This window comes from Narcine bancroftii, chromosome 4 (assembly GCF_036971445.1).
Source record: "Narcine bancroftii isolate sNarBan1 chromosome 4, sNarBan1.hap1, whole genome shotgun sequence".
NCBI classification, from domain to species: Eukaryota; Metazoa; Chordata; class Chondrichthyes; order Torpediniformes; family Narcinidae; genus Narcine; species Narcine bancroftii.
This window is the reverse complement of record NC_091472.1, coordinates 190,469,775-190,481,694: the sequence shown is the minus strand read 5'-3', so window position 1 is coordinate 190,481,694 and position 11,920 is coordinate 190,469,775. Positions and strand designations below refer to the sequence as shown.

The 11,920-nt window shown below is 42.2% G+C and overlaps 1 protein-coding gene across 2 annotated transcripts in view; it reads left to right on the top strand.

Moving 5' to 3' along the window:
- Window positions 1-89: 89 nt before the first annotated feature.
- The window catches only part of LOC138761364 (protein phosphatase PTC7 homolog), a 36,056-nt gene continuing 24,225 nt past the window's right edge, over window positions 90-11,920 (top strand). The window contains exons 1-2 of one of the 2 annotated variants that reach the window (XM_069933346.1): window positions 90-429; window positions 11,003-11,182. In XM_069933346.1, the coding sequence (XP_069789447.1) occupies window positions 228-429; window positions 11,003-11,182 (382 nt within the window). In that variant the 5' untranslated portion in view covers window positions 90-227. Of the gene's footprint in view, window positions 430-941; window positions 1,123-11,002; window positions 11,183-11,920 lie in introns of those variants that run through there. The other variant, XM_069933347.1, reaches the window with a different exon arrangement.

Below are 11,920 nucleotides of genomic sequence, written 5' to 3'. Positions count from 1 at the left end.
GTTGCATCCAGCGGAATCGCATTATTTGAGTGACGGGGAGAGGGAGGGAGGGAGGGAAAGAAAGAAAGAGGGGTGTGTGTGTGTGGGGGAGGGGGGGGGGAGTGTTTGTGCGAGGGAGAGCCAGCAGGTTCGGGTGCCTTGCGCCCGGCGAGGAGCCAGCTAATCCAGCGTGGTCTCCGGAGTGGACTGGAAGGTCGCCCGCCGGTCGAAGGTCTCGGGCTGTGGGGATGTTCTCGGTGCTGTCCTACGGAAGATTGGTGGCCAGGGCGGTGTTGGGAGGACTCTCCCAGACGGATTCTCGGGATTATAGTCTGGTTACGGCCAGTTGTGGCTTTGGGAAGGACTTCAGGAAAGGGATTTTAAAGAAAGGAATGTGCTACGGGGACGACGCGTGTTTCATCGCCAAACACAAGAGTGCCGATGTTTTGGGTGAGCGAGTTATTTTTTTTATGTTATCGCTTAATGACTTGAGCAATTTATAAATGAGGGGGAGAAATGTATGGAATGAGATTCATCTGGTTTTGGAGCATTCTGGCAAAGGCCTGTTCAGCATCGACAGGTTTGGATTAGCAATTTGGCGAGTTATGGTTGTAAGTCTCTAACGAGGTCGTTTCTCTCTTCAATTGCCTGCTCACCCATCGGTCAATCCGTGGACCTCTTGTCCTTGGGCAAAGATCGTGTTCTCTTACGTAAATTTTTAACCATCTTCCCCCCACCCATCAAAGAGCTTGGCCCAAAATGTTGAAGTAGTTCTCTAATCGGTTGAACCTGCGCCCATCCACTTTCGTTCAGATTGTTTCTCCAGGAGTTCCGACGCATTTTGGCAGCAGTGATGCTGGTTTCTTTCCAAACAAGGTGACTGCAGTTCTGAGCACGACTTCCGCATTGATACCTTCCAACGTAGTAGGTGGCATTTGGAAATGTGGTTGCGTGTAACTTCAATTAGTTTAATATGAATGCGAATTCGGCAGCTTTGCTCCGAAACTTCATTTGAAGCCGTCGGATTGATAACATGTAGCTTGTTCCGACGCCTTATTCCTCGGTGGCCCCTTTGCAACCGCAAGGCTGCCGGTGCTGCGGCCGTTCCGCAAGATGGAGCAGTCTGCGATCTCTTCCTAGGCCGTAAGCAGCGTCAACGGGCAGACCATTCTGATGGTCTCTGCCAACTAATGTCATACCTTATTTCCACTCTTTTTAACTATCTGATCATTGATATTTACAAAAGATTAAGAAACGTTTAAAGTAAAATGTTAAAAATCGTTTTAAACTACATTTAACATGAGAGCAATTAAATAAAGTGAGCTGGGGAGACTTTCCATTTTGAAGGTCAGCAACTCCTACCACATGATTGCAGCTGATTTAGATCGCTTTAAGACTGAAGGGACCAGGTGTAAAAACCACCTATTTCCTCAGTTCACTGCATCATGATCTCTAGTGTGCATAGCACGCCTGGAAGTTGAAAATGCACTAATAATACCCACTGCAGTCGTGGGTCCCTCTCTAGGAAACCTTTGGCTTGCTATCAGCACAGACTCGAATTAAGTTTTATAATTCAGGATCTTGTGTTGTCGGGAAGGCTAGTTTTTATTGTCCATTCCTTGTTACTCAAGAGCAGTGGTATGTTGTGGGAGGGGGGAGGTTGAGAACCACTACTCTAGACCAAATTGTTACTGAAATATTTTGCCTGAGAAAAATTATTATTGGCCCATTTTATTTGGAGTAATTTAGGTACAATTAAAACAGTGGTTTTCAAACTTTTTTTGCTCACCTGCCACCTTAAGCAATCCCTTACTAATCACAAAGCACTTAGTGGTAGGTGAGTGGAAAGAAACAGTTTGAAAACCACTGCTCTAGAGTGTGTGAATCTGAGTCACTGCCTTGAAGTGCAGCAGTCCTTGAATTGATATTTCCACAGTGCTGTTGGAAAAGTCACAGGATTTTGATCTAGCAGCATTTTCTATGTCAGGGTGTTATGCGAGTTAGAGGTGGCGCCATCTTTAGTAATGGCATTCTCAGGTTTGAGCTTTTTTTTTGGCTTTGTCGATGTCTCTGAATAACTATCGTGGTGATCTTCAGAAGACTGGGTTCAAGGTGAAGCTAATGCCATTCAAAGTTGAGGAGAGGTGTTGGACTTTCCCCTGGTAGATGTGGCCATTGTCTGACACTTTAGTACCATGAAGTAACTTGCCATTTTAAAAACCCATGCCAGAATGTTGTCCAGATGCTGGTGCACAGAAGCATGGGCTACTTCTTTTACTGAGAAGTAGTGAATAGAATTGATCATGGGAGACCTAGATGTACACGTGAAATACAGCATGAAAAATTCCTGGACCAAACATCAACCAGCCTTGTGCTAATCTGGCATTGATTCCATTTTTCTATTCCCCAGCTGTTCCTCTGAAATTTCCCTAAATTTTACAACTCTCCTACACACTGGGTAATTGCAATGGCAGACTAACTACCATCTCATGTGCCTTTAAGATTTGGGAAGAAACTGAACTGCCCAGAGGAAACTCACTTGGTTACAGGGAGGACATGCAGCCAAGCACCCACGGTCAGGATTATACTCTGGTCTCTGGTGCTGCAAAGCAGTGGCTTAACTAGTTCTGTCACTGCCACTCAAATTATGCAAACATCTGCAATTCTAACCTTTATATCATACAAGGAAAATTGTTGATGAAACAGCTGAAAATGGACATTGACCTTGGGAGCTCATGTAGCAATGTCCTGTGGTGAGGAATGACCTCCAACAGCCACGATATCATTTCCAGTCGTTGGAGTGTTTTCTATTTGATGTCCATTGACTTCATTTTTATGACATCTCTTCAATTCCACTATTTGCTTGTGTTGAGAAAAAGTTTGGAGCCATGTGGTTTAAATGACCAATAGTAAATGAATTAACACTGTGCCAAAGGGTTACAAAATTTGTAGAAAGGGGTAATGGATGACAAATTATAATGATGGATTATGAAAGTGAATGAACAAATAATATAAGAACCGCAGGTGTATGAAATTGTTTTTCAATACTATGTGACTAGAAAATAATGGTAAAAATAGAAATCAATTTTATTTTGGATCAGGTCTTTATGGTGGAAAACACTGAAAATATTCCCATAATCAAGGTGTAACAGAAAGTAAGAAACTTAAAACTCAACAAACCTGTGGGGGCTAAAGGCTAATGTTCCTGGGGCTTTAAAGGAATTGGCTATGGAGAAAATGGACACTTTGTTTCTAAACAACTAAAATTCATTGATTTTGGAGAGATCCCAAAGATTTGGAAAGTGGCATGGGAAAGCCAGCTGATACATTTGCTCTTGATTCATAACTGCTTTAAACAGGCTGTTTACTCTAAAATAAATTTTGGGAAATTGAAATGCACAGTCCAGTTGTAATTTATGGGAACAATAAATGTTCATTCCTTATTCAGAACCTTGGTCATACTTTTGTGATCACAATTTTCATTGCCACTTGGTGAGTTTTTGTTGGCTTGATTTCCTTGCTTCAGATACGTTTTTTTTCTTTCAATGAACCAGGTCTTTGAGATAAATAAATACTTTTTTTTTAAAAACTTGTGCATAATTTAAAGCATAAAACACGCGTCAGCCTTGATCTCCAATTGTTTACTACTGGAATACCCTGCTGACCACACATCTAATGTTTGCAAGCCCTTTTTTTAAAAAAAAACCACACTTCTGGTGGGAGAGTCAGCATCTATGGAGGCAAAGGGATGGTTGACATTTTGGGTTAAAATCCTGTACGAGGTCTCTGAATGCAGAATGGAAAGAGTGGGTTTAGAGATTTGAGGTGGGCTGGCAAGTGAAACTAATTGTGCTGATTTTGAGCCCTTTGGTCCACTTGAGTAAATACTATTAGTAGATAGCCCATTGTATTTGCCTTTTTCTACAACTTCTATGTTTTCCATATCCAATGTATCCAACTGCAGTCATTCAAAATAAAAGGAAAATGTTGGAAATGCACAAGTTAGGCTGTAGCTTGGGAGAAAGTCAACATTTTGCATAGATAGCCTATCATTAAAAGCCATTTCTCAGAAAATGCATCTGTTCTCATTGTCTTTTCACAGAAGCTATCTTGCCAGTGATTTGTTTTTATTTTCAGCATCTGCAATATGGGTTTCAGATCCATTTTATCAGTGCATTGGGTTAAGATTAAAATGTTTAATGATGCAGTCAAACATGCTGAGTTGGAGGGGAAACACTGGTTTGTTACCACATTTATGCAATGCTCCTTTTGGTTTTGTATTTCAATAGCTCTTATTTCTGTAATGCTATAATGATCTTTTGCCCCAACACCATTTTCCTACCATACCAATTGATTCTAGCACAAACATTCAAATTTGGCACTCCTCTTCGCAGTCTGCCACTTGCAAAATAAATTATTTTTCCTTTTTGCCAGTCAGTTCTCTATCTAAGTCAACATATCACCCCAGTCCCATTGCCACAATAGGCTGAGAGTTGGGAAACTTGAGTTGAGCATGAGAATTGCACCAGTGGCTTGAGGTTGATGTGGCAAGAGACTGACGTCATAGGTCCACTTTGTGAGTGAAAGACAACAGCGCCTCCCTTTCGGACAGACTGAACACCTTACATGCACGGGTTAATGAGGACTGGAAGATGCCAAAGAAAGGTCCGTATTCTCTGATGAATGGATGCCCTGCATAGCCTCGGCTGAGATGAGGAGAGCCCTCTCCACAGTGAGCCCACACGAAGCAGTGGGACCAGACAACATACCTGGTCAGGTACTGAAGGACTGCATAGACATCTTCAACACCTCACTGCAACAGTCCATTGTTCTCACAGGGTTCAGCTACCATTATTCTGGCACCCAAGAGAGTGACCAAAACAAGAGACTGACCTCCACCATTATGAAATGCTTCGAGCATCTGGTGATGGAGCGCACCGCCCAGAGACGCTGGATCCACTTCAATAGAAGACATCATTCCACAGATGATGCTGTAGCCTTGTTCCTTCCCTCCATCTTGACCCACTTGGAGAACAATGGCTTGTACGCCAGACTGCTGTTCATCGTCTAGCTCAACATTTAATACAATGATTCCCTAGAGGCTGGAGGAGAATCTGTCCTTGGAGGGATTCAACACCCCTCTCTGTAACTGAATTCTGGTCTTCCTAATAGAAAAACCATAGTCTGTCCAGATCAGTAGCAGGACGTTGAGCTCCATCACACTGAGCTCTGGTGCACCTTGAGGTTGTATGCTCAGCCAAATTCTGTTCTCGTTACTGACCCATAACTGCATTGCCAGATCCAGCTAAAACGGTCATCCCTTTTGCAGATGACACAACAGTAGCTGGCCTCATCAGCAACAACAGTAAGTCACAATGCAGATAAGAGGTGGAAAATCTCTGTGATGCAAGAGTAATAACCTAAGTCTCAACATGGCAACATGAAGGAGATGATCATGGACCTGAAGGACCAGGATCTCTCAGCAACTCTAGTGGAGACTATGGAGAGAATCAAGTTCCTTGGAGTTGAATTCACTTGACTAGTGATCTATTGTGGACACTCAACATCATCTCACTTGACAGGAAGGTGCAACAGCTCTTCCTGAGAAGCCTGGTGGGTAAGGCTACCCATCACCATATGTCCTCCTCCTTCTGGAGGAGCTCTAGCGAAAGTGTCCTGTCCAGCTGCATCACAGTGTGGTTGCTGCAGATAAATGGATTGGAGCCCCCAACCTGCTTTCTCTTTCCCCCCCCCCCCCCCCCCCCCACCATTGGTGTGGTTTATTGGGATTGTTATCTGAATAGGGTGCACAAAATAATTGAGAACCCCTTCCACCCTGCATACAGCATCTTTCAGCTGTTCCCATCAGGAAAAGGGTAAGGGAGTATCAAATCCAGCACCACCAGGCTTCTTCCCATGACCAGTGAGACTGCTGAACGTGCCAGAGGATATGCTCATACTAACCATCTGAGGCTTTCATATTTATGAAACAATATTTAGTTATTTATTTGTATATATGAATACTTGTCCTACATGTGTATTATTTGTATATGTCTGGTTGTGTTTCTGCATGTTTTATACTGAGGACCAGAGAATGCTATTTTGTCAGGTTGTACTTGTACAACCAAAATGTTTGGCCTGGAAGTCAGCCTGAAGAAAACTGAGGTCCTCCATCAGCCAGCTCCCCACCATGACTACCAGCCCCCCCACATCTCCATCGGGCACACAAAACTCAAAACGGTCAACCAGTTTACCTATCTCGGCTGCACCATTTCATCAGATGCAAGGATCGACAATGAGATAGACAACAGACTCGCCAAGGCAAATAGCGCCTTTGGAAGACTACACAAAAGAGTCTGGAAAAACAACCAACTGAAAAACCTCACAAAGATAAGCGTATACAGAGCCGTTGTCATACCCACACTCCTGTTCGGCTCCGAATCATGGGTCCTCTACCGGCACCACCTACGGCTCCTAGAACGCTTCCACCAGCGTTGTCTCCGCTCCATCCTCAACATCCATTGGAGCGCTCACACCCCTAACGTCGAGGTACTCGAGATGGCAGAGGTCGACAGCATCGAGTCCACGCTGCTGAAGATCCAGCTGCGCTGGATGGGTCACGTCTCCAGAATGGAGGACCATCGCCTTCCCAAGATCGTGTTATATGGCGAGCTCTCCACTGGCCACCGTGACAGAGGTGCACCAAAGAAAAGGTACAAGGACTGCCTAAAGAAATCTCTTGGTGCCTGCCACATTGACCACCGCCAGTGGGCTGATATCGCCTCAAACCGTGCATCTTGGCGCCTCACAGTTTGGCGGGCAGCAACCTCCTTTGAAGAAGACCGCAGAGCCTACCTCACTGACAAAAGGCAAAGGAGGAAAAACCCAACACCCAACCCCAACCAACCAATTTTCCCTTGCAACCGCTGCAATCGTGTCTGCCTGTCCCGCATCGGACTTGTCAGCCACAAACGAGCCTGCAGCTGACGTGGACTTTTTACCCCCTCCATAAATCTTCGTCCGCGAAGCCAAGCCAAAGAAAGAAGACTTGTACAATCAGATGACAATAAACTAAACTTGAATTTGACTTGAATGACGTGGCCCAGCAGAGATTGCTGAATGGAGTTAAACTTGTCAAAAGGCCTAGCCCAAAACGTTGGTTACCCTTTACCTCCCATGGATGCTGTGTGATGTGCTGATTTTTCAAAAGCCTGTTTGTCTATTGAAATGAATGCTGAAGCTGGCTTGCCCTTCACAGTTGGATTTGAATTTTGAATGTGGTAACTCTGCAGTGATTTAAGTTGCCTGCTGTAAATCCTAATGCCTTGAAAACATGCAGGAAAACCAAGAATTACTGGTGCCTTGTGGGCATTTTCTTTGTACTTATTTTCTCTCTTTGCTCAAAGTTAAGACTAAGATGTGAAATGCGATCCATATTCTTCCAGGGTCTTGTCCTGGCAATTTAATGTCGAGCTGTTGTTTTGTGCAGCAGGGGTGGATTGATGCTTTGTTTTCTCAGTGAAAGGCCCAGATTTTTTGGCAAGCAAGTCGTTGACTTTGAACTGGGATCTAAATGTTTTTGTGTTCCAAAATGTTGTCTGCAGACAGAAGCCCCTTTTCCACTGGCATCCCAGTTAATTGGGTGTGAAGTGACCAGGTACTGTTTCCACTGAGACAGTTGATTGCTTTTCCACTGAATACACTCATCCCTGGAGATTGGAGTGTTCTTCCTACAACTGGAAACAGGTGGCTTTCTGCTGTCCCTTTTCCACTGGTTTTATCAACATACCAGCATCAGCAAACACTGGGGATGCGAGTAGGGATAGAGGGGGTTAATCCCCAGCATGAAATGATATCATTTGATGCCGATGTTCAGACAATGTTCCTTTTCCACTGGACCCTGTCCCAGTAAATTCCCATTTGATTCCTGGGACAGAGTACCAGTGGAAAAGGGGCTAGTGATTAGAGTGATATTTGTCTTGGAAGTGAATGTTTTTGTGGTTAATTAGGAGTTGTGGGTTATGGAATTTTGTGGATATGAAACATTAATACAATGAGAACCAGTCTTCATAAATGTGTTTTAATGAATAGCACAAGCAATTTTCAGTTTTAAAATTGAAACTTTGTGAAAAAATGTCTACAAGGGACAGGCTGGTGGCTTATTTGAGATGTGGTTTGCAAACTGATAACTGAGATGTTTGACATCATGGATCTATGATTGGTTTTGATCAATCTCAGCTAAGTTGTATTACATCATTGTAACTTAGATGAAAAAAACTTCTAGATGAGATTTAATGTTGCCACTTATTATCTCATACATGATCATGTGTGCATATGGTTTGTCAATAATTGGGATCTGTGCAGCCATTTGTCTGATTCAGTCTTCAGGTGCCTTTGCTTACACCATCTGAGTAATTTACTTTGGCCTACCCAAAATGTTTGAACATTCAAGTTTGTCACATGTGCCAAGATGTAGTGAATGGGGGTTGTTTTTGAAAGCAAGCCAGTTGGATATCTTGCACGTAGTTCAAGTAAGACTACTTTAAAAGTGCAAGAGTTACAGATATCTATTGGTACAGAGCAAATTACAACATAATTTTACTACTTTGAGATGCATTCAGCAGTCTAGTAGCAGGAAACTGTTCTTGAATCTGGTAATGTAATCTCATACTTGTGAATCTTCCTGACAAGTGTTTTTATCAATAAGAGTGTGCTTCTATTGTAAATCAGGAACTTGGCTTTGTGGGGGAGAAAAGCATTTGAGTGATGTGCAAAAGAAACAATAACTATTAGACACTATTGGAATATTGTACCAAAGATCAAATGTTAATCAGTTGAAATATGAAACATTGTGTGCTGGATCTGTTTGGCAATGTCAAATCTGAAAGCTGAGCTGAAAGACCTTGCATTATCACTTCCACAGAGTCTTGTGTTTCCATCAGTTTGTCATGCTATATGGTTTGTTAAACAAGTATTTGAGTTCTCAAATAAGAGACTGAAACATTGTGTAAGTGGATCTGAACCTTTCTCTGCTTTTTAAAATTGTTTTGAAGTGTTTGAGTAAATCCTGGGCCAGCTGCCCTCTGGTCTTTTTCTGTGATTTTTTTTGTTGTAGTAGTACAGTACAACTCAGATTCTCTGGAATCCTCACTTATTCAAAAAATTTTCAGAGCCAAACTGACCTCACAGATTGTGTGTGGGGTGAGGGGGGGGGGGGGGCGGGCGGGGAGAGAAGATTCACTCAATATGAAATTGGAACAATGATTGTCCTTGTTTCTGGTAACTCTCTCCCCTCTCTTTCCATTTCTTCTTTACTTTCCCCTATCTACTTTTCTCTAACTCTCCCTCTCAAACTGCATGTCACTATCTCCCTGCCCCAAACAGTCAGAAGAATCCCTTGACCTGGCGTCATCGAGGGCGTCCTCAAGGGCAGGAGCAGGATCTCTGGCTCAGTGGCATTCCCTCCCTCGGCACACTGAAGCTCCCGATGTCAACTTCGAACCCTCCCCTTGGCCTACTACTGAACACCAGACTCCCCAGTGTGCATGTGCAGTAAGCCTAGGGGAGGATTCGATTTTAGTATTGGGAGCTCCAGTGGCCAGGGAGAAGGAACCCGCTGACTTGCCAGTGAGTGTTCCATCGGTCTGGGAAGCCTTCCCGGGGATCAGCGGCCCCATGGGGACGTGTTGGGGATTGCGATGGTGGTTGGGAGGTCTTGGTGATTGGCAGCGGTGACTCAGCCAGCATTGTTTTGGTGAGAATTAAACATTTTAATGCTTAAAAAGCATTGTTAGTGATGGTTGTTTAAACATTGATACAAGTGATTTGCTGTTGCTACTGGGCTGTTTTTAAAAATGACCAGTTTTTCAAAAAATTGTTTATCTGACATAGGCCTGGTCCTGACCATTTTGGATAATCGGAGTTGTACTGTAGTTAGCTTTGTAGTATGATGAAAAATGACATTGAAAATATATAGTCTCTGACTGGGCTTTCATTCTAATTCACCAAAGAAGCCATGTGCTCAGATAACTGATCCTTCACAAGATGCCCTAGAAACTTAACTTTAGTTAAGTTGTGATGTGTAGTATTCAGAAATCAAAAGCTTTGAGATCAAATCAGCCCTGATCATAATGAATGGCAGAGCAGGCTTGACGGGCTGGATGTCCTGCACCTATTTCTTGTGTTCTAATATTCAATCAAAGGGATGTGGGGAAAAAGTTGACTATAGTAATCAGTTAAAAATTTTATTGCTATGAAATAAGATTGCTCATTATTTGTCAAAATGAGTTGCTAAATATGATTCATGTAAATCTTCCAACAATTTGAATATTGCTACAAAAGGAATGGATTGTGATTCTAATTTTGGACTAAATTTATCAATGAATAAACAAGACTTGCCCCCAAACCTAACCACATTTGGCTTTATTTCAAATTGTTTAGGGGAAAAAATCTGAAAGGTTTCCATCTTGTCATTACAATATTTTCAAGAATTAGTGGAACAATTCTTTGTGGACAGATGGGAAGTAGACAATTTTTACAGAATGATTAGAATTATTTCTATTTCTAAAGTTTGATGTTAATCTGTGCATACATAAAGCTGAACTTTGATGCATTGACAACCAACAATTCCTGAAGATGTCAAGGCACCACAAAGCTGCATGCTTGTACCATGTCTGGTATATTTGTTCTGTAATTCCAGAAATTTGTTGTTTAGGCTACCAAATTTTATTGGAGTAAAATGTAATCTTTGAAATTTTTCATTAAATGTATGTATGGTAGCTAAAACAGCGACTTTACCCATGCATCTGGCTACCTCATAATTTGTAGTGAAAGCAAGTTACAGAATAAGTTCAGTACTGTATAATCTAATTCAAAAATATCTCAAATTAAATTAAAACAGAATGACAAATGTTAAGAAATATTGATGGGGGGAGGGGGGGTTTACACCAGAAGCATAAAAGTTCAGTAATTTTTCAATTTTTACCATAAAGCAAATGTTTGCACGTCAATGATTTTCTTTCAGGGGTGGCAGATGGGGTTGGAGGTTGGAGAGATTATGGAGTAGATCCTTCCCAATTCTCGGGAACGCTGATGCGAACATGTGAACGCTTGGTACGAGAAGGACGCTTTGTACCAACCAATCCTGTAGGAATCCTGACTGCAAGCTATTGTGAATTGTTACAGAACAAAGTACCCTTGCTAGGTAAGCACTTTAAGGTTTATTAGATTGCTTTTAGTCAAGAAAATGTTTCATTTCCTTGTTCCTTTGTGTAACAAATTATAATACTTTCATGGTCAAAATTAGATGTGTTCATTTATATTTTATTGTATATGTGAAGAATCTACTATTGAAATGTTTCATTATCTTACTGTTATAATTTTAATTTTAGACAAAAGTAGATATTTGCGCAAGCAAAATATGCTTATGTGCAATCTAGGCCCTTCTTGGTTTAATGGTGTGGTGGGGGGGGTTGCGATTCAAACCACTTCCTGATTCACTTTATTTAAAGTGCAGCTAATTTTCCACTGCTACTCATTTATCATTTTGTGGCCTAGACCTTCAATGCTCTCAACTGACATTGCTGTATAATTATAGAATCCCATCTTTGTGCTCTTTGAAGTTATTAGCATCTTGGTTTCAGTTCCTCAAAGGCTGGACATCCAGCTAATTACAAAGGGATGAGGCAGGAGCTAGGGAGAGTAAATTGAGAACAGATGTTCATGGGAGAAAGCACAGAAGTAATGTGGAGAATGTTTAGGGTCCACTTCCGCAGGTTCAGTATAGGTTTTTTTCCCACTGAAACGGGAAAAGATGGTAGGAAAAGGGAACCATGATTGACAAAACAGTGAGGCAGCTCGTTAAAGGGGAAGCAGGAAGCATGCATTAGATTTGGAAAGCAGGAAAAAGGAAGGGCTCATGAGAATTATACAATAACCAGGA